Source organism: Drosophila arizonae, chromosome 3 (genome assembly GCF_054131065.1).
Source record: "Drosophila arizonae isolate 15081-1271.41 chromosome 3, UAZ_ARI_1.0, whole genome shotgun sequence".
Lineage (NCBI taxonomy): Eukaryota > Metazoa > Arthropoda > Insecta > Diptera > Drosophilidae > Drosophila > Drosophila arizonae.
The window spans coordinates 9,484,831-9,508,103 of NC_142923.1; the positions used below are offsets into that span (position 1 = coordinate 9,484,831).

The 23,273-nt window shown below is 37.5% G+C and overlaps 2 protein-coding genes across 4 annotated transcripts in view; both read right to left on the minus strand.

Moving 5' to 3' along the window:
- Tmtc2 (Transmembrane O-mannosyltransferase targeting cadherins 2) overlaps positions 1–6,573 on the minus strand; it is a 55,604-nt gene extending 49,031 nt beyond the window's left edge. For 2 of the 3 annotated variants that reach the window (XM_089463843.1, XM_089463844.1), the window contains exon 1: positions 6,060–6,573. The gene's annotated coding sequence lies outside the window, so the exon portion shown is untranslated. The remainder of the gene's footprint in view (positions 1–6,059) is intronic. The other variant, XM_018004524.2, reaches the window with a different exon arrangement.
- A 7,103-nt stretch (positions 6,574–13,676) lies between these two features.
- On the minus strand, positions 13,677–19,109 carry GluRIIC (Glutamate receptor IIC). Its single transcript, XM_018004897.2, has 11 exons — positions 18,896–19,109; positions 18,663–18,818; positions 18,512–18,574; positions 17,670–17,873; positions 17,400–17,611; positions 16,578–16,700; positions 16,264–16,506; positions 15,777–16,193; positions 15,302–15,525; positions 14,207–15,035; positions 13,677–14,032 (listed from the first exon to the last, which is right to left on the minus strand). Exons 1-11 carry the CDS (start codon positions 18,975–18,977, stop codon positions 13,763–13,765), a joined length of 2,823 nt encoding a protein of 940 aa, XP_017860386.1. The 5' UTR covers positions 18,978–19,109; the 3' UTR covers positions 13,677–13,762.
- Positions 19,110–23,273: the final 4,164 nt, after the last annotated feature.

A 23,273-nucleotide genomic window follows, 5' to 3' on the forward strand; every position in this document is an offset into this window, starting at 1 on the left:
ATTTAATGTAAAACTGAATTATTTTGTGGAGCTTGATATCTATGTCATAATTTCAAGGGCTAAATCTGGGGGTCTTTAGATTAAAGATCATAGTGAGGATCTAGATTTTCGTTGTTGATCTATTCTCATTATGTGTCTATATTATAGGCTATTTGAGTATCTCCAGGTTTTCACTCTCTCTCTTTCTCTTTCTCTCTCTCTCTCTCTCTCTTCTCTCTCATTACTATACTAATGTATAGCTGATATATATTTAATCAAATTTGTCTCTCTCTTTCTCTCCTCTGGCGCTTTCACGCGCTCCTTCTCTCATGCCCCCTCTCTGAGATTTTATCATTAACTCTCACTCTTTCATCGCACTATTTCTCACACTATAATATTCCCCCTCTTCCTGCCTCTTTCTTTATTTCTTCCGTTTTTGTTCTCTCTCTTACGGTCTTCCCTTTTCCCTCAGTACCTACATCATTCCATATAGCTAAATCTTAAATCTTATATCTCGCATTCCCTTTACCCCTCTTTATAATTCGTAATCTTTAAATCAAAAGTCAGTTAGTCATAAAATCAGTTACGCTTGGTAACACTTCTTCGGCTGTCTCTGGCAACATTCGATTAGCAGTCGGCGAAAAAAGTTTGTCATATTTTGAAAGTTTGCAATTTACTTTTAACATTTTTCATTTTAACATTTTCGCATTTTGCATTTAACATTTGGAACTTAACATTGTGCAAGGCTTGTTTCTATTTTATTTCCTTTTCTGGTCTTCAGCAGCAATTTGTTCGCTGTCACTTTGCACGCGGCTGCGACATAAATTTCGCTTTTGCCGACCCAATTCTCAGCGAGAAGGGGCGGGCGCTAGTGGCAGCCAGCGCTGGTTAGGGAAGGGATGGGAAAGTTCGGTGACTACATAACCGAAAAGCGTTGTCAAAACTTTGCAGTTGGCTTTTGTTTACACAGTGCGGAGAGAGTGTAAAAAACTGAGGGCGAGGCACGTGCGGGCCAAAATCGAGTCGAGTCGAGTAACTAACTAAAATGCAAAACCAAACAACTAGAAGTGCATATGGTGGGGAGTGCACGACTAACAGATGCTCAGTGAGGATGATAAGAGATATAGAATTTATGTTGTAGCTATGAATAAGCTGAATGATGAAAAGTTTATGAAACTTTTTTTTTGGTATAAATTGCTTGAGTTGTTGAAGACTTAAAAATTAGAAAAAAGTTTATTAGTACTTAAATAATTATATCTTATTTATAAATAAATTAAATCAATTATCTTTTCTTTTGTACTAAATCAAATCTTCGTAAATAAATTTCAGAAAATTTTCTACAAGCACTTCAAAGTTTCGCAAAAGGGAAATCCGATTTTACTCTAACTTTACTTTAACACACGCTTTGTCAGCCTTTACATAATGGTTGTAGGGTAGAACGAAAAAAACAAAAAAGAAAACAAAAATAGACCATAAATAAAAACCACAAGCAACGGCAGCAGCAGCAAAAGCAGCAGCAGCCGCGGCAGCAGCAGTAACTGCAACTGCTGCAGTCAGCGATGGCGGCGGCTGCGGCGGTACGCGGCAAAATAATGGAAAAAGTTAGTTTTGCATAACGCGCAGAGTTTGGAGTCTGCGAGTCCAGCGCCACACTTGAAAAATCTGTAAAAGGGCGGCGGTGTGTGTGTGTGCGTGGGTGTGCGCGAGTATATGTGTAAGTGTGTGTGCCTGCATAGGACATAGAGTGGATTACAACAGCTGCTGTGGCCCCTAAAACAATGCAGCTAGGCAAAAGGCTAACGCCTGCAGATCAGCTACGTGTGAGTGCGGATATAGGTGAGTCTGTGTGTGTGTAACCACAACTAGCTCACACACACACACACACGGATGTAGTATTACTGGTAACTGCAGCCAAGGTTAACAGCAGAGCGCCAAGAAAAGAGAGCAGAGAATTTTGCATATTTAGAGCAAACCTCAACCGCAGCCCCTATAAACCAGCCCCCACTCTCAACTTTGCAGTTAACTCGCCACCCCTTCAAACTGACTGCAAGCCGACAAAGTTGCACTTTTACTGCCAGCTGCAACTGCAACACTGAGAGAGGGGAATATTTAATGTTTTAGCTGCCGTCGAAGCAATTGCTGCAAAATCGAAAGTTGCATTGAACTTCTTCTGCTGCAGGGTTGCAAGGCTAACAGCCCCTGAGTTGAGTGGAGTTGAGGCTGAGTTGTCTTTGACCACATTTCATTACATTTTACGGCGACAAATGAAAACGTGTAGCTGGCAAATACCAAGGAATAGAGCACAGAGTTCATCTAAGAAATGGAAGATTGTGAAAGTGGCTGGTGCAGCAGACATTTGCTAAATAAGAATTTAGAGCACACTTTGTCAGCTAAATTTCATGAAACTTTAAGCTATTTAGATGCTTGAGCATAAATGCGAATATGTAAAAGCCAGACGGCTTTATTACAATTTCCTTGTAAGACCTCATATAAATTCATATTGACTGTGAAGTTTTCTGCAATTTCGATTGAAGCTAAGATTTTCTAAGAAAATATTGTAAGTTCTCTTAAAATATTCAAAAAAAGACTTTTAATAACAACAAGTTCGAAGTATTTTTGAAAGACTTTTTTATATTTATCCTTAAATAAAATTAGCGCAAAATATGCAATAGAAAATATATTTATTTGAATATGTGTAAATTATAATAATAATAAAAATATATATATTATATATTTATTAGAATAAATCTTAAATTAAATACTTGATAATGAAGTAAATTTCATTTGTTAATATGAGACACTCAATTTTTTATAAAATTTTGGTATTACTTAGATATTGATGAAACAAATAACATAAACAAATTGCAACCATTATGTAAATAAGTACTGAGCTTTAAGCATAAGCAAATATAAATTGAAAATAAATATGTAAAAAAAAATATAAAATAAGCACGAGGGGGTAAAATTTATATAAAAACCCATAAAAAATAAACTTGTAGCTAATATAATATATCAGAATAGATAAAAATATGCATAAAGTAAGGCTTAAGAGTTTTATTAATAGATGTAAGTTGCTGTTCATAAATGTCTTTTAAATATAAGAAAATTTGAGTGAATCAAATATACAAGTTCTGACAGAGAAACAACAATTTTTTATCAAAATTCAATTTCTTACACAAAATTATAAATGAAAATGTTTTTAATTTATATATTATTTTTATTTTTATTTTATATCTCTAATACGCTGACCTTAGTTTGTTTTATATAATACAAATATCCTTTTCATGTTTATCTTTGATTATTCAAATTATTTATAAAGTTGTAAATATTCAGAATTATCTGCATAGGCTCAAAACTTCAATTTTAACCAGAAATTTACCTGCTATTGAAGTCTCTCTCTCTCTATATATATATATATATATTTTCACCACAAACTAATTACCAATTATTATGCACACTAGGTTGTATTGAAATCGATTATCTATTCTTAGCGCAATTTTTATATGGCACTTTGGATATAATTACTACTTTCATAATTTAATGAAAATCACACATTAGCTTTTAATTTTCTGCTCTACTTCTGTTCAATTTATTTTATTTTATTTTATTTTTTTTTTTTTCATAATAACAAAATCCCTGCACATTTTTAATTGTTTGATGAAAGAATTATTGTAAAGATTTATGTGAAAACACTTTGGGCAGGATTTCTCTAATTACAATTTTCAGTAATGGCAAACACTTAAAAACTTATTCGCTTCCAAATTACACGCATAATTTATTTAGTAGCTAATTTCGTTCGTCGTAACAGTAAAAAAAAGAAAAACAACAAAAACTTTGCACTTTTTGTGGATGTGTGTTAGTATAGAGGATGGAATAGGATGAGGTGTTGGTGGCGGGGGGGTAGGCTGATGGAAAAACATGCTAATTGAATTCCATACAATAATTTCGCTATGCTTTATTCATTAGGCGCATGGAAAAACGCAATGCGGCCAGCAAACAAACAAACTAATTTGCATAATGTTGGGCACACACACAAACACACACACAAAACACACGTACACATACACATACAGCGAGAGAAAGAGAGCTATAACTAAATGAGTGAACAAAGTAAATGAATGAAGGCGCATTTGACAACTTTTACGGCCAAAGCCGGTCAAATGCAAATGAAATAAATAAATATAGAAAAGTCGTTGGTAAGGCGAAGTAGCGAGCGCTTTATAAAGTTGGCTATTATCACACACTTTCATCAAATATTGTCTTACAAAACCGGGAAAGCACTTCACAACTAATTGGAATTGAGTGAAACGGTTTTAGAATTTTATTTTAAAATTTAAATTAAACTAAATCCTTAATTTTTTAAAAGAAAAATATATGAACGAAAAAACTTTGTTTTACTGTCATAAAATAAAATAAAATAAGATAATTTAAACCGTATTCGTTTTTAATAAAGTTCTGTTTTATTCATGCATAAAAAAATATTTGTATATTATTAAAAAAAAAAATAAATATATTTTAAATAATTTAGTTATATTTAAATATACAAACTTTTTTTTAATTTTAATGATTTTCGAAATCTATTTTCGGCAAAGCAAATAAATTCATTAGCCAAATACTTATTTACTCTATCTAGTATTAATGAATATATTGTGTATCTTTGTCATATTTCACAATTTCTCACATATTTCATAGTCATTATAAATACAAAAAAAAAAAAATTAAATAAATAAAATAAAATAAAATAATAATAATAATAATAATAATAATAATAATAATAATAAAAAATTAAATATACAAAATATTTTTGTTTCTACTGTAATTGTAATTTTATTTGAATGATAAAAAAGGCTTAGCACTTTGATTCAAACAATTTACCTGAGCTATTTGAATTATTTTGTATTCAACTTAAAGAGAAAAATAAACAGCAACTTTATCTAACATATATATTTAAAATTCAAATACTTAAAAATCATACAGCAAAAACAACTTTTAGGTTTGAAGTAAAACTCTCAAAAGTTATTGTTCGCAACTTGTGCTACCACTTTTAAGTCATTTATAAAGTGGACAAATTTCTGTCACTTTTTGTTTACTCAATAATTTGCAAAATATTTTGCCACATTCTCACAAACAAAAAAAAAACAGAATAGAATAATTTTTCGTGTGGAGCTCGCGGCAATTGTTCGCTTGCCAAATTGAATATTTAAATAAAAACAAAACACAGCGAGCAGGCAGAGGGCAAAAGGCGATGCTTTAAAAGAGTCAGATAAGTGCCTCAACTGTGTGCTGTACGACCATGTGTGTGTGTGTGTGTATCTGTGTATGTGTCTGTGTACAGAGAAGGAAGCGGCTACACGAATTGCCACTTAAAAATTCAAAAGTTTTGTGGCTGCCGCATATGGCAGAGCAAAGCAGCAGCAGCAGCAGCTCAACCGATGCTGGCGGCGACGTCGACGGAACGGCAGCGGCAGCGGAAGTGGCAGCTGGGTAACAAAAAAATAACAACAACAAAATGAAGCTGCAAAGCTGCTCACACAATTGCCTAACACAACAATAATAACAATAACAACAACAAAATGCGCGGCTTTTTGGGTTAGCCCAATACGCGGTTATATATGTATGTATATGCAAAGCTCCATATATATATTCTTTTTGTGTTTTTCTTTTTTTTTTTTAAGACCTTAACCCGAATTAAATGGCGACAGCGTCGCAGCTGAGCCAGCATTTTGTTTTGACTTTTTTTATTATTATATATTTTGCAAATTTAATTTAATTTAAATTTTATGGCCATTTGCATGGGAAATTCCCAACGCATCGTGAAAATATTTGTTGAGCAAATATTTTTGCTCCTGCCAGCCAGGATGAAAAGCATTTCCACACACAAACACACACAAGCAAGCTAAAAGTTGGCTTCTAAAAATTGCGTGTTGCATACTTGCAGAGGCCGAATAGCCTGAACCAATGAGAAGAAAGTCTCGCAATTGCGATTTGTGCTAAAAATAAATCAAAAGCGACGACCGTTGCTCTTAAAGTCGCGCTCAACCGGTCGCTCGCTAGCCTGCTCACTCTTTAGCGGTACTTGCCTGTCGAGTTTAGCTGCAGCTTCAGTTACAGTTACAATACAACTTTTGCACTGGCGGAAATGTATTCCAATTTCTTTTTGCACTCACCAACACACTGGCACGCTCGTACGCTCGTACGCTCGCACGCACGCACACACAGACAAACACAAGCGACAAGCCGGCAGCGAACAGAAACAGAAACGAAAACGAGCTCACGACAATTTTGGGTGCGCTTTGCTTTAAAGGCTGCTTTAAACCGAAAGGCGAATTATTTTGGCAGAAATACAATTAATTACGCGGTGTTAGTTGTCGTTTTGATTTTTAATTCGAATTTGCACGTTTGTTATACTTTTAACAATTTTATAATATATATATTTTTTTGCATTTAAATAAAAATTTTGGTTATTGTTGTTGTTGTTAGTTTGCTCATTTCAGCCAATCGCGTCGCGGCCGACGCAACGCGTGGATTCGCAGTCGCTGTGAACAAATTGTTGACCGCACGATTCAGTGGCAAAACGAAGACTGAAATCCGCCAGTTGGCGCACTCGTTATTTTATACGCTCGCAGCCGACAGGCACACACACACACACACATGCACTAAGGCACATTAACAGGGACGCGAACCCATCTGTGCTGTCAGAGTTGTAAAGCAGAGCGTACGATTGTTAACAGTCGCACAGGAGTTTTGTGGTGAGTTACAGCCGTGAGAATCTTACAGCTGCTGAGACTGTTAACTTAACAGTTTGTTATTGGCAGTAGCCCTATAGGCAAAAATGTACAGCTTCATATTAATTTAATATAAGAATTATTAAAAATAAAAAAATGACGATATAATTTTATAGTAAATAATTTATTTAGTTACATTGAATGATTTGAAAAATATATGAAATTTAATTTAAAATATTGTGTCCACAATTTTATATATTTATATTATTTAAGCTTAACATTGAATTTCATAAAATTCAACTTTATCCGCTCGCAGGCGCTCCTGCCATAACAGTGCTATAAAAAGTTATCCGTTTACAGGCTGCTCACTTAACATAACAGCCCCTGTTGGCTTAACAGTTGCATGGTGGCTGTTGTCTGTGCTAAGGGGTAGCAAAGTGTAGCACAGTTTTTGGCAGCTGAAACGGTTAACATGCCCCTGCCACCCAACAGCGCTGCTAGCTAACTGACCAGCTTAACATTGCGCTGTTACACTAACCACAACTATTTAAAATAACATCAATTTCATATTGAAGATGTCCCATTAGAAAAAAAGAAAAATAAGATGTCAAGAGTTAGAGGAAAAAATACTAAAAGCTGCGCATAAATAACGCCACGCAGCGAACGTTACAAGATATATTCATATATTGCATATATATAAATATATAAAGTCCATGGGTCACCAGCGACGAGCTGAAATAAATTGTATTTAGTTGGGCAATTTATGGGCAGCAACAGCGGCGCTAGAAGTGCAGTCGCAGCAGCGGATCGAGTCCAGTCTCCACATACACTCGTACCCACCCACTTACACACACACACATCCATAATTCAGGGGCATGTCAATGGATGCAGTTGTAAACGGCGTCTTTCGGTGTTGCCCATTTTTTGAGGCGTGCAGAAAAGGCTAGATATAATAGCTATAAAGTGAGAGAGATAATCGGAGTTTTGGCTATATTAGAGACTTTTGTCCAAGTAATAGCTACAAATAAAATTACTCTTATCTCAATAATAAAAACCTTGTTTTTAAAACCTTGAAAAAAAAAAATTGAAAGACAATTTCAACACCTTTAATTAGTGAACTAGATCAAGATATGGACTTAAGAAAGGCAAATAAATAAAGATCGAGTGCAAATAATAAAGGAAAAGAATAATAGGATAAAAGCATGTGAAATCTGGCACACTTTCATAAGTTAGCTTAATATATGAATCATCCATTATGTGACTAATTTATTTATAGCTTCATGCATTCAGCACATAACAAATAACAAAATAACAAAATACTAATACTAATAGTAATAAATAAATAATTTGTTTACAAGGCTCTGAGGCGATGATATTTTTATAGGAAGCCCTTAGCTGTTTAGTTCACTTCTTATTGCTAGTTTAAAAGTTTTTTAGAACGTAGAGCAGCTCAATTAAACGTATTATTTACGATTGCATAGCTTAAATATATAGATTGAGATGCTTTGCCTATTGACTCCGCTGTCATCTATTCAGTGATCAGAGAATAAGTTGGATACTTCAATTTCATAATAAATTCAAGTGAACTTCTTCAATAATCAGTAAATACAATCTCTATGAAAAACATTTGTACATGAATATTTTGAAGGCACTACGATATCTTTTAAGTATATTGTATTAGACACCAAGTTTCAAGATGCTCTGATTCCTCTTCAAAATCAAGCTGCCATGAAATGCGCATCACTGTCTCTTGACGTTGTTTTTGTTGTTGCTGTGGGTAGCATTGCCTTTGTTTCACTTGCTTATTTTGTTGTTGTTTCGATTCGTTTTACTGCTCCTCTTTTTTTGCAAATTATTTATTGCACACGCGGGGCATGCCCAAGGGTGTGGCGGCGGGGCGGCGCGGCAAGTGTGGGGGGATCAGTCGAGAGCAATGGCTAATGTGTAATTCAATAGAGTAAATAATGTGCATCAATTTTCAGCTCAATAACGCATGGAATACAAATGCGAAACATGTGCAAATATGTGCACACACACACACAGACACATACAGAGATATAGAGAAATAAATATCTAGCCACACAGGCAGACACAGACACACGCTCTAACTGCCTCTCGCTCGCACTCGCACACTCGTCAACATTTTGTGCGACGCGTTTCCGTTTCCGTTTTTTCTCGGCAGCCACAGTGTTTGCTCTTTGTCTTGGCAGCTCGCAGCTCGCAGCTTTTTAGCCGCGTTTATTTGTTTTCGATGTTGTCTTGGCACACACACACACACACTGACAGACTCTCACACACACTTGTGAAAAATTGCATTGGTTTTGCAATTTGTTTTTTGTTTGCTTCCGCCTGTTAGCTGCAAGTTAAATGATTATTTCGCAGCGATCGTCGAGTGGAATCGAGCTTGGAACTGTTATTAATGAGCATCAATTCAACTGCCTCATAAATGCTTGCATTTACGAGCAGCTCTGCCACATTTGCATAACTGTAAACAGTTATGCAAGCCAATTGGCTGAGATGCAACAGCAATGGCCACTGCATCAGCAACAGCAGCAGCAGCAGCAGCAACTCTAGTGTAACAACCAAACAGTTAAGCAATAATAACAACAAACAATGAGTTAGTTTTGTTCGAGTTGAGTATGCTCGACTAGAAAATGCTCTGTAAGCATTTTTTTACTTTTTACTTTTTACTTTTAGCCTGTCATCTCGAAGCATTTCTAGAGAACAATCAGAGATAACACCATATTTTAAATTATATTAATTTGTGAAAAATTCTTTATCTTAATGTTTGGAATTCTTCCAATGACTAAGACTTTACTTATTACTTTATATCGCGATTTTATGAGAAATACCTTATATGTAAAATCAAAATTAAATTACAAAATATAAAATATTCAATATATAAAATCGATAAAAGATAAAATTTTAAATTTTAAATTTTAAACATAAGATATAAATTACAAAACATAAATTGTAAATGATGAGCTGTAAAATATAAAATATGAATTGTAAAATATAGAAAATACATTTTACATTTCTCCCCTGCTTCGAAAAATCTACCTATCCCATACCTTCATTTAAATTTACAGGGTATTTGCAGGCAAACAAATTGGCACAAAACAAACTTGGTACGCCTTAGCCTCTTGTGACAAGGCTGAGGTAACTGGCAACTGGCAACAATTGCTGTTGGTGCTCATGTTGTTTCTGTGCCGCTTGCCACGCCCACACACAGCCTTTGACTAGTTTTTGGCAACAACAAAAAAATAAACAACAAAAATTGGTTGCTTTATGTGGCAGTTGAGTAATTAACACAGAAGTTTGTTAACTGGCTGTAAAAGAAAGTAGAGAAAGTGGAGCGGGAAAGAGAGACAGAGAGAGAAAGCCTCCAAGCTTCGATTTCATGCACCATTTACTCGACTTTTGCTGTGTGTGTGCGTGTGTTTGTGTGTTGGAAGCTCTCAAGGATTTGTTGAGGCCAAATGCCACTGCAACAGCCATCAAGCATGCTTGCAACAACTTTGTGGCATGTGCTAATAATACCTACATCAAACACACACACACACACGCAAAATAAACAAAATTCTTTTCTTTGGTTGCAAAAATGCTCTGGATAAGCCATTTGAGCAATTGGAAAACTCCATTAATTGAATGAGAGTTGGCAAGTGTAAAAAAAAAAAATTGATAGAAATTTGTTTATTTTTACTAATTTAGTGTGCAGATAATACTCTAAAAATTGTAATGGTTTAAGGGAATTCATCTCAAATGAAAAATGTAGAATAAACTCTCATTTTCGCCAAGCTTTTATGCTGCTCTCATAGATCGCAGAGCTTACATTAATATCTTCTTAACTCATTAACTTATGTTTCAGCTAAGCTCTTGAAAAATAAGCTTATTTACCATTAACTGCTCTCGTTAAACTTCTGCCTGCTCTCGTATTTCGACAAGATTAACTCACATTTTTTAGCTGTTAAAAAGCTTGGTGCTTAACTCACATTTCAGAGTCTCAAGTTCTAAAATGATCTCCTGACTTGAGCTTAACTCAGAATTTTAATGCGAGCTTAACTCAAATCATAACACGCTTACGCACTTACACATGTTAATTACCTTGCCTACTTACATACATATGTATGTTAATTTTATGCTCTGCTAAGTCAATGGCTCTTCACAATAAAAGCTCTCAATAAAGCTTTGCTCTGACAAACTCAACAACAAAGTGAAGGATTTACCGATCGTTACACACACACACACACACGCAAACCTCTAGACTCTCATGTTTCGTTTCTATCGTTCTCGCAAGTCATTGGCCAAGTCTTATCGCTCATCAATCAGAAGAGCCTTACACACACACGCACACACACCCGTTCGCTTGCCAATGACTTGCAGTTAGTTGCATTGTTCCTCTTGCACTTTGTTGCCTTGCCAGAGCAATTTACGTTGAGAACGTGCTATAAATTGGCCCTAGTCAGCGCTATATATATCTGTATCTGGACATTATCACTTTGCCGGCTGACTTGTTCGCGCTGCACTTGCAGTTAATTAAAAAAATGTTGGCCGAACGATTTATGTGGGCTAATTGGATTTGGCCCACACGTGAATTTCAATTGCAGTTGCAATTTGTTGTGTGTGTGTGGGTGTGTGCAGCAAAACGTCTTCAAGTGCTTTATCAAGTTGACTTCCTGTTCCTGTGCCTCCTGCTGTGTTTTCCCCTCTCTGTCTCTCACTTTCTCCCTTACACACTCACACCCACGACAATTGCTTTGCTCTGCTCACAACAAATTTGTTGTTGGACTGGAAAATTGCTTTCCAGCTGTTGATTGCGCTGCTAAACGTTGCCACTTATTAATTTGTTTATTATTCACCTCTAATCACTCGCACTCAATTCACCTCACCCCACCATCGGCTGATGCAGCGACTAATCCATAAAGCCGTTTAGCATTCAGCTCAAGCTACTGTCCATCTCACTCTCTCTCTCTCTCACTCTTTCTCACACACACACACGAGCGCTCTCTGGGTTGACAGGCAACAACAAATGTACAAAAATTTGTTAACATCAAAAAGTACATTAAAGGCTCAAGGAATGCGCTTTCGTGCGGAAATTGCTTACGTGCGCGGCATTAACAAATGACGTGCTGTATGCGACAGCCAACAGCGTATAAGAGTATAAGACTCACTTGCCTACACAACCCATCCACCCCGCTTGCTTGCTCTCCCTCTCCATCTCGCTCACTCTCTACAGCTGCTCTTATTTGGGGTTGCGCCTTTGCCACTGTGTGTGGAACGTGTGGAACTTGTCGCTTTGTCGCCCAGCCTTCAGCCATTGGCTAGCGGTGGTGAGTTTGTATGTGCGCTTATGCGCATACTGTGTGAGAGCAACAAGTGTGTAGAGTTTGCGTTGGTAAGCGTGGAGACTCTTTGCCAGTGCACTGTTAAGTTTAACAGTGCGCTGTTACTGAGGGTGGTTGATATGCTACGACTACAACTACAACGATTCTTTTTAACTGACAAACAAAATAATTAAAAACTGTAAGAGGCGACCAAAAAAGAGACATGTAAAAAGAACAAAAATACGAATTGCATTGCGAGCCACACACTGTCGTTGACTGCGCTGCTCGCTTCGCTGTTGTCATTGGCGTTGCTTGTGGAAAGCTTTTCATATTACAGCACAAATACACCAAGGGCTAAAGGCGACAGAATACAAGCGTTTGACCAATCCCTTCCACTCTCCCATGCCACACACACGCAGAGAGCACACACATGTATGTGTGTATGCATGTTTATGTACGAACAACATCTCAGTTTTCACACTTGCTGCAGTTGCAGTGGCTGCGCCGTGTGCGTTGCTGTTTTAATATAAAATACCCTACAGGAATATATATGTCGAACGGGACATTATGCAATATATGTTGAAAATGTAATGAATACATCAAGAATACTATATTTTCTTGTTGTTAGCTGACTAACAAAACAGATTAAATTATTATTAAATATTTTAGTAAAAGAATTAAAATAAAAATTCATAAAATTAAAAAATAATAATAATAATCAGACGGATTTAAAAATTAAAATGAAAAAATATGTGTAAATAAAATTGAGTTATAATTTAATACATATATATGTCTATATTTTATTTAAAAAAATATAGTATATTATAAAAATTAGATAATAATGAGCTACATAAAATTTAAAGTTAAAAAAAAATATATAAATAAATAAAAAAAAAAGTAAAATAAATAAGCTCAAATGCTCGTTATATTTATTTAATATTTATTTATTTTTTTTTTATTTATTTATTTATTTTATTTTATTTATTTATTTATTTATTTATTTTTTTTATTCATATCAAGTCAATTTCAAATAGCAAAAGTACTTAAAATTTAATACCAAAATATTCTTTCTATTTTTTTTTTTTTTTTTTTTTTTTTTTTTCTTCTGACTTGATTAAGTTGAAGTTTCGAATTCAGCCAAAAACTACATTTAGCTAGTGAAATACTTTCTATAGAAATTTGGAAAGTATTCGAAGCGCTCTAGCCTCTTTCATAGCTTCCAGCATAACTTGCCGTGGAGCATTAATACGTCTGGCTGAGCTGCAAGGAATGCACAGTGAAGCGAGCAGATATGGAGGTGGATGGAGCGGCCCTTGAGGCGACAAAGATGACGTTCGTCAGTTTGGGGGATATAAAATGTCAATAAGCTCCAATAACGCAATTGAGAGACTCAGGCAGCTTTTGCTGCGGCAAAGGGGGCAGCGAAGATGACACGGAAAAGGCGAGTGGGGCGCAGCTGCTGCTCTGCGGGGGCCACATTAATGGGCTTGCAGGCTGCCCAGCGAGCCGTGTGGCAAGTTCCAGTTCCACAGCGCAGCGGCATGCGGCTCGTGTTGCAACAATCTCCGAACGCCCGTTGCCACCCTTTCGTACTTTTGGCCCGCGGCGGCTGCCAAGTAATTTCAAGCTTAAAGAAGCTGCAAATTGATTACGCGCTGAAAATGCGGTGGGCGTGGCCTTTATTGCAAATAACTGAAGAGCACTTCAAAATAACAGTTAACAACTGGACAAACATCAGACGCGCGCCTCCTGCTCCCGGCTACGGCTACGGCTATGGCTTCCCCCCTGCGAGGGCAGCGGCAGCTCGCGCATCTCCTCCGACGAACGGCCCAGGACAATGCGACGCGACGACTTCGGTGTGGGCTCCAACGACTTCTGCATCGATGGACGTGGCGTGGAGGTGGCCAAGCTGGGCGAGGGCGTGCCACTCACAATGGGCTTCTTGTTGTTCCACACGCAGAGCACGAAGCGCAGTTCCTTGATGAGAGCTTGCTTATAGGTGAGCTGGTAATAGGTACAAGAGATATTAAAAAACTGTTATATTAAAATATATAAATGAAGCTATAATAATAAAAAACTTGACGAAGTCCAATCTACTATCCACTAAAATCCTAACTCCATCGTTACTCATATAATATTGTATAAAATAATAATGTATAATCTGTAAAAGCAACTCACGCGTTCATCGAGCGCCACCTGCCCCACATAGACCGCAAATTCGATGATGCCAATGATGAAGGCAATCAGAATGCCCACGTAGAGAGTGTAGAAAATGCCGCGCAGCTCCTCGAAGTTCATGTCGGGTGTGGCATCCGGATCGGGTTCCTCCATGCACGTGAAATTCGAGTTCTTCCACCATTTTTGCTTCAGATTGTAAAGCTCGCCCTGTTCGCTCAAACGCAAGATTGCCACGCTCAAATTGGATCGATATTCCGCCCCGAAGGGCACGGCAATCGCGTAATGTTTCTCGCCGAATTTCTCGCCCACGGAGCGCAGATCGCAATGCTGTTCGCGATTGTACTCCAGCGTAGTTGTCTCCATTAGGAACATGTAGTCACCCATGCTGGTCAGTACGCGCTCGACGCCCTCATCGTTATCCTTGGTGTAGGCCGAGGGGTCGTCGTTGTTCATCAGATTGAAGGCCAGGCGATAAACCGTTTCATTGGACTCCGCTAGCAGATTGTAGGTGCTGCCACCGTAAATGGTGCCAAATTTGACAGCCTTCTGGGAGCTGAGACTCTTGAGGTCCGTTATGCTGCCCTCCATCTTGGAGCTGGTCAAAAAGGCAGCCAGATTGGCCGTATACGAGTTGGCTATAATGATGGCAAAGATCCACCAGGTGGCCTCGAAGAGACGCACCTGCGGACTGCGCGGCAGGATATCGCAGCCAGCCGTCATGATCGACGCGACGGTCAGCCAGAAGGTGTTGTGCAGGTGCCACTGATTCTCCAGCGTATCCGGATCACGATTGCAAGGATGCGGATTCTCCCATTCCGCCTTGGCAATGCTAAAAGAAAGTCATATCAGATGATGATGGCTACTCTAGTTCCTTAAGAGTTGGGAAACTATCAAATTTTTACTTTTCTACTATGTTGTCTTGATCCTATCGCTAGACATGGGCATTAGAATGATCACTTGTATTGCAAAATATTAAAGTTTCTAAGGAGAGAAGTTTAAAAAACGATAATATCGATTGAATCGCATATTTGCATTAAAATCATCATCACTATTCTCGATAGTTTCCCAGCTCTACCTTAAACTATCTCGGCTTACCGCGCTATGATCACCTTCAGAAATGACATGGCAAACACGGAGATGAGAATCCACACCCAGACCGAGCCGCCGAAGGGCTCTAAGAAGGCGTGCAGCTCCTTCTCCTTGGGCGGACTCTTGTAGGCCAAAATGCTGACGCCCAGCTGCATAAACGGCACCGTAAAATCCACCGCAGTGCGACGTGCTTGAGTAATGGTCAGGTCGCAGATGCCCATGTGGGCGTCCTGTGAAGCGAAAAGCAATTGGAATGGGAGCCTTAGTTTACTCATATATGCATTTGCTTAACAGGAATGCATACTCAAAATAAGATATTCAATATGTTTAAAAGATTTTCTAATTTCAAATTTGTGCTAAAAAAAAGATTTCGGAATCAGTTACTATATTATATTCGGAATGTAAATATTTATTATAGTTATGAATCACTTCTGATTCCGCATCATTCCTCATCTATCTCATTTTTTCCCACTCTACTCACATTATTGATAATTTCGCCAATGATTCCGTTCCATTGTTTGGTGTCCTTGTCCTGCTTGCCGTACTGCTGATCAGCAACCGGCACAAAGACATACTCGAAGCCCACCTCTTTGGCAATGGCATCGATAAGGTCCACCGCATAGCCCTGATAGATGGCGTTGCCCGTTAGATTTAGCTCCATGGCCGTTTCGTTGCGACTGAAATAGGGTGGACCGATGCGTGTGGCAACTCGATAAACAATTTTCTTCTGCACCTTCATCTCGACGTCGAGAAGTGTGATTTGGCCCCTCGTATCCCAGACGGCCACACCTATGTTGTCGGTGGGATCATAAATTTCAATATTGAAGTTAATCCGCTGTCCATCCTCGTCAAATTGTAAATGGCTGGTGCGAAAGTTTGTGTTGCCCACGCCGGAAGTCTGCGCCGCACGGATTCAATGTGTTAATGCAATCAGGAACAGAATCCTCGCACATCCCTTGGCCACTTACCCCCTTCATTAGGCGCGTCAAATAGCGACCCATCTGCCAAACGCGGCCGCCTGCTGCGGCCGACTCACAATTCATGCGCGGCACCATCATGCGATCCGGATAGAAGTAGGAAGCATTTCGCCAGGCCTGCACAAACAGCTGAAGTCCATCGTAGAGCAGGTCGTGCAGTATAGTGCGCGGTGGCTCATTGTTCTCCGAGACAATATTATCCCGTTGCGTCACATAGCCATACAGCTGAACGTGCTGTAAGGATTACATATGTAGATATTGTTAATTGACTGAGAGAGAATTATGTAGATAGACATCTGACTTACCGGAGGCGGCGCTGGATTGAGCAGCATGCGAGCTGCTGTTATATTCACAGCAAATGTCTCATTGTCTGCAGTTAGCTCCTCTAAGTGATCGTTGTACGTCTCCAGATTGGTAAGAAAAATGTGCTGAGAATGAAGATTTTGTACAATAAATTATATAAATATATATTTTTAATTTAATATGTATTATATTTATGAGAAATTATATAGTGAATGAAAAAAATCGTTTATTACTCATACTATAGACATGCTAAATTATAAATCATAGTTCATCAATAATAAATCTATAAAAAAATCAAAGTACCGAATAAATACAATATTCATCAAATAATCTTACTATATACATGGTAAATAATAAATCATACTTCTTAAAACTCATATATCGATATTTCAAGCTTTAAACATGGGACAACTTTTAAATTATTTGAGTTGTCTATGCAACTCTATACTTAGAGGAATATAAAAGATCTATAGATGACAAGAAATAAAACTGATAATATTACTAGAGAAAATCGCATATCGATTAGTATCGGTTTTATCGATATACAGATGACATGGCATGCACATAAGCTATGACAAGTTTAACAAAATCGCCATATTCGACAAACTTAAGGTGAAACATCATTCTAAAGAATTTGAAACCGAAACGATAATTATCGAATTTAAAGAAATTCAATAAGTTATTAATATTGTAAAATCTATAAACAACAATTTTCAAAGACCACTGGCAAATGAATCAGCTAAGGCTTTACTCCAACAACCATTACCAACAAACTATACCTCCCTCTTAAAATACAGGGTATTCACAACTCTACGCTCACTTACATTAAACTGTCCCGTCAGTCCGAATTCTGATGAAGAGTTAAGCAGCTCCACGAGCATATCGGGCACACAGTCGAGCACTACACGGCGCTCTCCTTTTATGCTCTTCCACATGACACGAAAGTCGTCGCCCCTCTGAAACTTGCGGACGCGCACCACATCGCTGTGCACCTCGCGCAGCTGCAGCAGATCTTGCAATCGAGCAGCAGCCCTAGCTAACAGAGCAATGGTTGAGTGAGTGGAGAGCGAGTGAGCTAATGGGGGGCTACTTACGATCATCTGCATCATAGACTATTGTGAATTTGCGCCAGCCGAAATTGTGAATTATATCCGCGTAGGCCTTCGAGAGTATCAGTAGAGAGGGATACATATTGAGGGTCATCTGATGGTTGGGCTTCTCCTCCATATACTCCTCATCGGCCACATCGAACTCTATGTGCGGTATGCCAGAATTGTTCGCAACTAAGGCAACGATATCTGAAAGATTGTGGATGGGAAGATGTTGTGGGGTTGCATAGAAGGGCTGACTGAATAAAAGGGTCTGGTATCTAAAACTGATCGTAATATTTCAACTAATTGAAGATAAATCGTTCTATTTAATATAATATACGATATATACATATTTCAATAATATTTATATATTATTCCTATACTTTTACGATGTGCTAATAGCTGAGACTTTACATACCATTTTTTGTTTTTTTTGTTTTTTTTTTTCACAATTACCATTGTATACTGGATAGGAAAAAAATGATTATGAAGAACATGGCCGACTATAGACTTTCAATTGTATTATAGTACTTCAAATAAATTGGTTCTCAGGTATATTTTATCCATATCCATAAATAAAAATATTCAGATTCCTGAATATTCCTTTACTGATAGCTGAGTTCCCTTAGAAACTTTCGAATCACCATGCCTCCATTTCTCGTGAAAGCTTTCTTTCTTTATTGACAAACAAATATATTTGGCATTTTACTTTGCTTATCATTCGCTTGGGAGCTTTTGCCGAACTGTTCTCTTTTCATTTCTTTTATTTTGCTCGCACGTTCTATACAAAGTCTGTATACACATGGAACGCCAATGGATCGTTTACCCCACCCTTCGATACTCACCGCTGGCCGACTGTGAACTTGGTCCGAAAATAGCTGCGACACCATTATCTATGAGATCGCATGCTGAAAGCGAAGTCAATTTTTTTGGTATTTTTATGTTTTATGAGCTTTTTCTTATATTTATTGGGGAATGGGTACTGAAAATACGCACCGTATTCCTGTAGAATAACGCTGCTATCTTCCGGCTTCAGGCGTTTTATCAACGGATTAAATCTTAAAGTTTGTTCCGCTTCAGGTCCGTTAATGGTATTTATCACAGCCAGAAATTCCTTTTCCAGCTCCAGTTCATTGTCATAGAAAAAGGCGCCTGCAAGGGGGGAATACATAGCATGTGACTAAATATCTATGTATATATGCATTACTGTATCTATATAGTTGCCTCACCAATGTTGATTTCTTGTTGCAGAGTTTCGTGCAACAAAAATGCACTCCACATGCAGCACAGCACAATAATTCCATGCCACATTTTTCGCCTCTTTTTTGGAATTTTCAGCACATTGCAGCAAAACAAATATTTGAACGAATTCTGGGGCACACAAATATTTGGTGTACTACGCTGTGTGTGCGCTTTGGAAGTGAGTCGAAAACTGAGCAGCTTTTTCACGAGCATTTCACTTCAGCGATCACAGCGGAAAAATCATTTAGAAAATGTCAAAAGTTGTGTGCGTTTTCTTTTTTTTATGGAAAAAGCTTTTCAGCAGCTGTTCCAGCTGTTACTGAAACAGCTGATCAATAAATTGAAATTATTTTTGACTAATTTACAAATGAATTGAATTTATAATATTTAATAATGTCTTTTCTATGAACTACGTTAAGAGCTACGGTTTTTTTTTTTTTTTTTTTTAATTATTCTATAAAAATTTTCCCTGACTTCTATAGTCTTTATCCTACTTCTTTTTTACAATAATTCAATAATCTTTTATAGCAAATAATATTCGCATAATGCTTCAATATTTTGTATAAAATTCAATCAACAGTGCCTTTAATAAAATATGATTTCCAAAAATTTATGACAAAAAGTTTCCCAAAATCTAAAATAAAGAAAAAATAGAAATCATTTTATATTATTTTCGGGTATTCCAAAGCGAAGAATTTCGAGAATTAACTGCCAAATATGCTGTATCTATCAAATAGTAAATAAGAAGTTAGAGCTACAGAGGTCCTCGGCATGTATTCAAAAATTAAGATATTCTATTTAGCATTCAATATTTACAAATTATACAGAAACAATAATTCATCAAGGGTAACACCTAAAAGCCGCAACATTTCGCACCTTTTTGCAGTTGATTCCTTCAATCGTCGACAGCATTTATCATAATCAAGCCGAACACAGTTTGTGTTTTTAGTCCAAATACCACGCCTCAGTCAGCGCCCTGCCCTCCCCTGCCTTACGCGCCCAGTAGCCATGTTTCAGTTGTCGGCTTATATCTGGTCTATGGAAATGAATATAAACGGTCTTTTTGCATTATCCTTAGCTGCTGGCTGTTAGTCTGCCTACCAGCCTGCCACGCCCGCCTACCTGTTGTTGGCCTTTGTCGACAAATTATTCAAATTTCGGCTGCAGCTCGAAAAAAGGTTGACTCTGGCATGAAACGTGTTTGGCATCAATAAAATGCTGAAGGCAAACAGGGCAAAAGGCTAAAATGACACCAGCGGCCATATTGTTGCTTTTTTTTTCGCGTTACACACACACACTCACACATACAACACACACTCGCACACCATTAAAATATGTTAATGTGCGTGTGTTTTTAGTGAATGTGTTTTCTATGCAAATTTATGGCGTTGGCAGCGCTTGTCGTCATTTCCCTGCCACGCCCCCCACACCCCTCTAACACCTCTATCAATTTTCACTAGCCTGACATCCCTTATTGGGTTTTATTCCATGAAAAATTGACACCTCATCACTTTTCAATCGCAATCAATGGGCCACCGCCACAACCCAAATTCACGCGCACACACACACACCGACATACACACACTGCCACTACTGTTACTCGTTCGCCTGCGTGTGATTGAGGTGCGCCCCTCCATTAAGGACAATAGTCCTGCCATTGACACGTTCAACACCCGACATCTGCTCCAGCTGCCCAGCTCCCTGGGGAGCTAATAGTTGTGCTTTTTGTCAGGCGCTTGGCCTGGGGCTATTTTTTCTACGATTTGTTGACAAAAGAGTTAACGTTTTTATTGAAATAAAATTGATTTTATTATAAGGCGAAAAACTTGAAGCTAGCTGAGCTAATTTAAATGGCTATGCATGTTTTATATATATATATGAAACGAAAAATGTCAAACATATTTAATGAAATTCGCTTGCAGTTCACATTGTAGCAAATTGCTAAATTTTTTAAAAATTTTAAAAAAATATATATGATAACATATGTTTAATACTATGATTATGTGCATATACATACACTAAATAATTTTTATAGTAAACTGAATTGATGTGCTTGACTTAGCTGTGTTTTTTATATCTGCCCAGCTCTATTAATACACATTCATTGTAAGCATGGATTATATAGAGCTATTTTAATTTGTTTCCTTTTTATACGAAATCGATAAAGTCACACTCTTAACAAACAAGACTATCGCTAACTAAAGAGTGAACTAAAACTAATTTGCTCAATATTTTTCTAAGGTAAACTATATTTTTGTTTTTCTAAGGTAAACTATATTTTTGTTTCATAGTGTAGAATGCCGTTTTTACTACTCACGAAAAAACATTTGTGTAGCGCATTAAAATGTCTTCCTTTTAGCAATGTTCCCATTTGGCTTGTTTTGCAAATGAAATGGGACAGGCAACTACAACTGAGGTGCGGCAGGCCAAGCTAGAAAAATTGAGAGCGAAATAAACGAGAAAAATGCGCGTAAAAAATGGCAGAGCAAAGCACTTACAAAACATTTTCTATTACACACAATATTTATGGTTATCATGCAGTGGCAGCCGCAGTCAAAGCAACAACAACAACAACAATAGCAGCAACAGCAGCAGTAACAACAACATGGTCACATATGAAATAAACTGGCAGTCAGACAGAAAACATAGTTGGACGGAACAGTCGGGCAGACTGAGAACAAATCCAAATTCAAGTCCAAATCCAGTTCGCAACTGCGGAAGAATCCTGCAAAAAGTTTGCGCTAGGTAGCAAGAGCAAAGGGCGAAGCAGCAGCAGCAGCAACAGCAGCAGGAGTTGGAAAAAAAAAACTTTTTAATACTTGCCATAATGTTGCCAAAAGGATTATCCAAAAGAATGACTTTTAATGGAGACAGGAAGTAAGCGCATAACAGACAGAAGTATTAACTGTTTCCTTCCGCACAACCACCGTGCCCCCAGCACCCCGCCACGCCCCTGTTGCCAATGAGGTGGCTAGCCAGCGCGTCCTAGAGTCCTGCCAGGGATAACCACACATACAAATGTCAGTGGCTAAGCGTTGCCAGATGTTGTTGTTGTTGCTGTTTCTGTTGTTATTGTTTTTGTTGCTCCTGGTTTGCTGCTGGGATTTAGTCCATAGCTGCGTGTGTGTGCGCGCGTGTGTGTGTCTGTGGTACATAAGCTGTGCGGAAATATTGCAGTTTGCTCATAACGGTAGCGTGGTCGAAAAGCTTATGCTTATTTTTATTTCATACATCCAAAACATGGCCAGTGTCTTCCTGGAGCACCGGCTTAAGCCGAGTTCTTTCTAAGCCTCTTCCATGCCATATATAGAGTTTTGCACTGTGGCACAGCAAATGCGAACTGTTTGTGCATCGAATCGGGAATTTAAATATGCGAAGTGTTTTTGTAATTAGCAAGTAACTTCATTCTCTACAAACTCCACTTAAAAGTGGAATTTCTCAAGGATATTTTAATAAGTTAATTTAGAAATGTATTCCAGGGCACGGACTTATTGAGAGAGAAATTAATAATGTAATTTTATATTGAAAAATATTCATTTATAGAAAAATAAAAAGAAATCAAAATTCTTGTGTTTTATAGATTTAAAAAAATGTATTCATATAACACATATTATTATTTATTTATTGTTTTTTTTTTTTATTATTATATTTTAAAATTATATTAAAATTAAAATTAATATATAATTATATTTACTAATCACGAATAGATTTTTTTATAATGTTTTCCAAATTTGAAGCTGAGAGAATGTTAGTCAACAGAAAATTTTTGCTTCATAAATTTAAGTTCTTAGACCATTAGAAGTCATTTCTTTTCATTTATACCTCTGATCACACATTCATAGATACATAGACTAAGTTCAGCTAAAACCCCTGAATCAGTATGCAATTTAATATGCTAACTGAAACGATATTCACAAGCTTATAGGTTTCCAAAGATTCTCTTTGCTGAGCTTCAACTTAGATCTAATCAACCATATTTATCTAAGCTAAATTTACCAACTGACTAAGATAACAACTATAATCAAACATGATTTTCGCACTCATATTTCAAGTTTTCACTCGCATGCCTTGCCCACCTGTTCCACTGTGCACGTCGTAGCTGCTGCATGCATTAGCTGCTGGCATTTCCAATACAGTTATCCCCATATAGACAGGTATTTGCCAGGGCAGGTCAGGGCAGGGTAGGGCAGGGCAGAGCAGCGCATTTGGCTTATGCTGCTGGCCTCGCCCAGCCTTGCCGCACCCCGCCGCATCTCGCCGCATTCTTTAATATATATTTTGCGCTCATTTTGCATTTTAATGAGTTTAGCCGAGCTGGGTTGCTGAAATATGAGGCCGCGATGACAGTGGCGGCCATCAGTTGTG

Bases quoted from the DNA above. Each gene is read 5' to 3' on its own strand.
- GluRIIC (XM_018004897.2), bottom strand. From the start codon at position 18,977: ATGTGGCATGGAATTATTGTGCTGTGCTGCATGTGGAGTGCATTTTTG. The intron at 17,612-17,669 runs GTAAGTAGCCCC...TTGCTCTGTTAG, and splicing joins AGTCTATGATGCAGATGATC to CTAGGGCTGCTGCTCGATTG. The intron at 16,194-16,263 runs GTAAGTGGCCAA...CGTGCGGCGCAG, and splicing joins TGACGCGCCTAATGAAGGGG to ACTTCCGGCGTGGGCAACAC.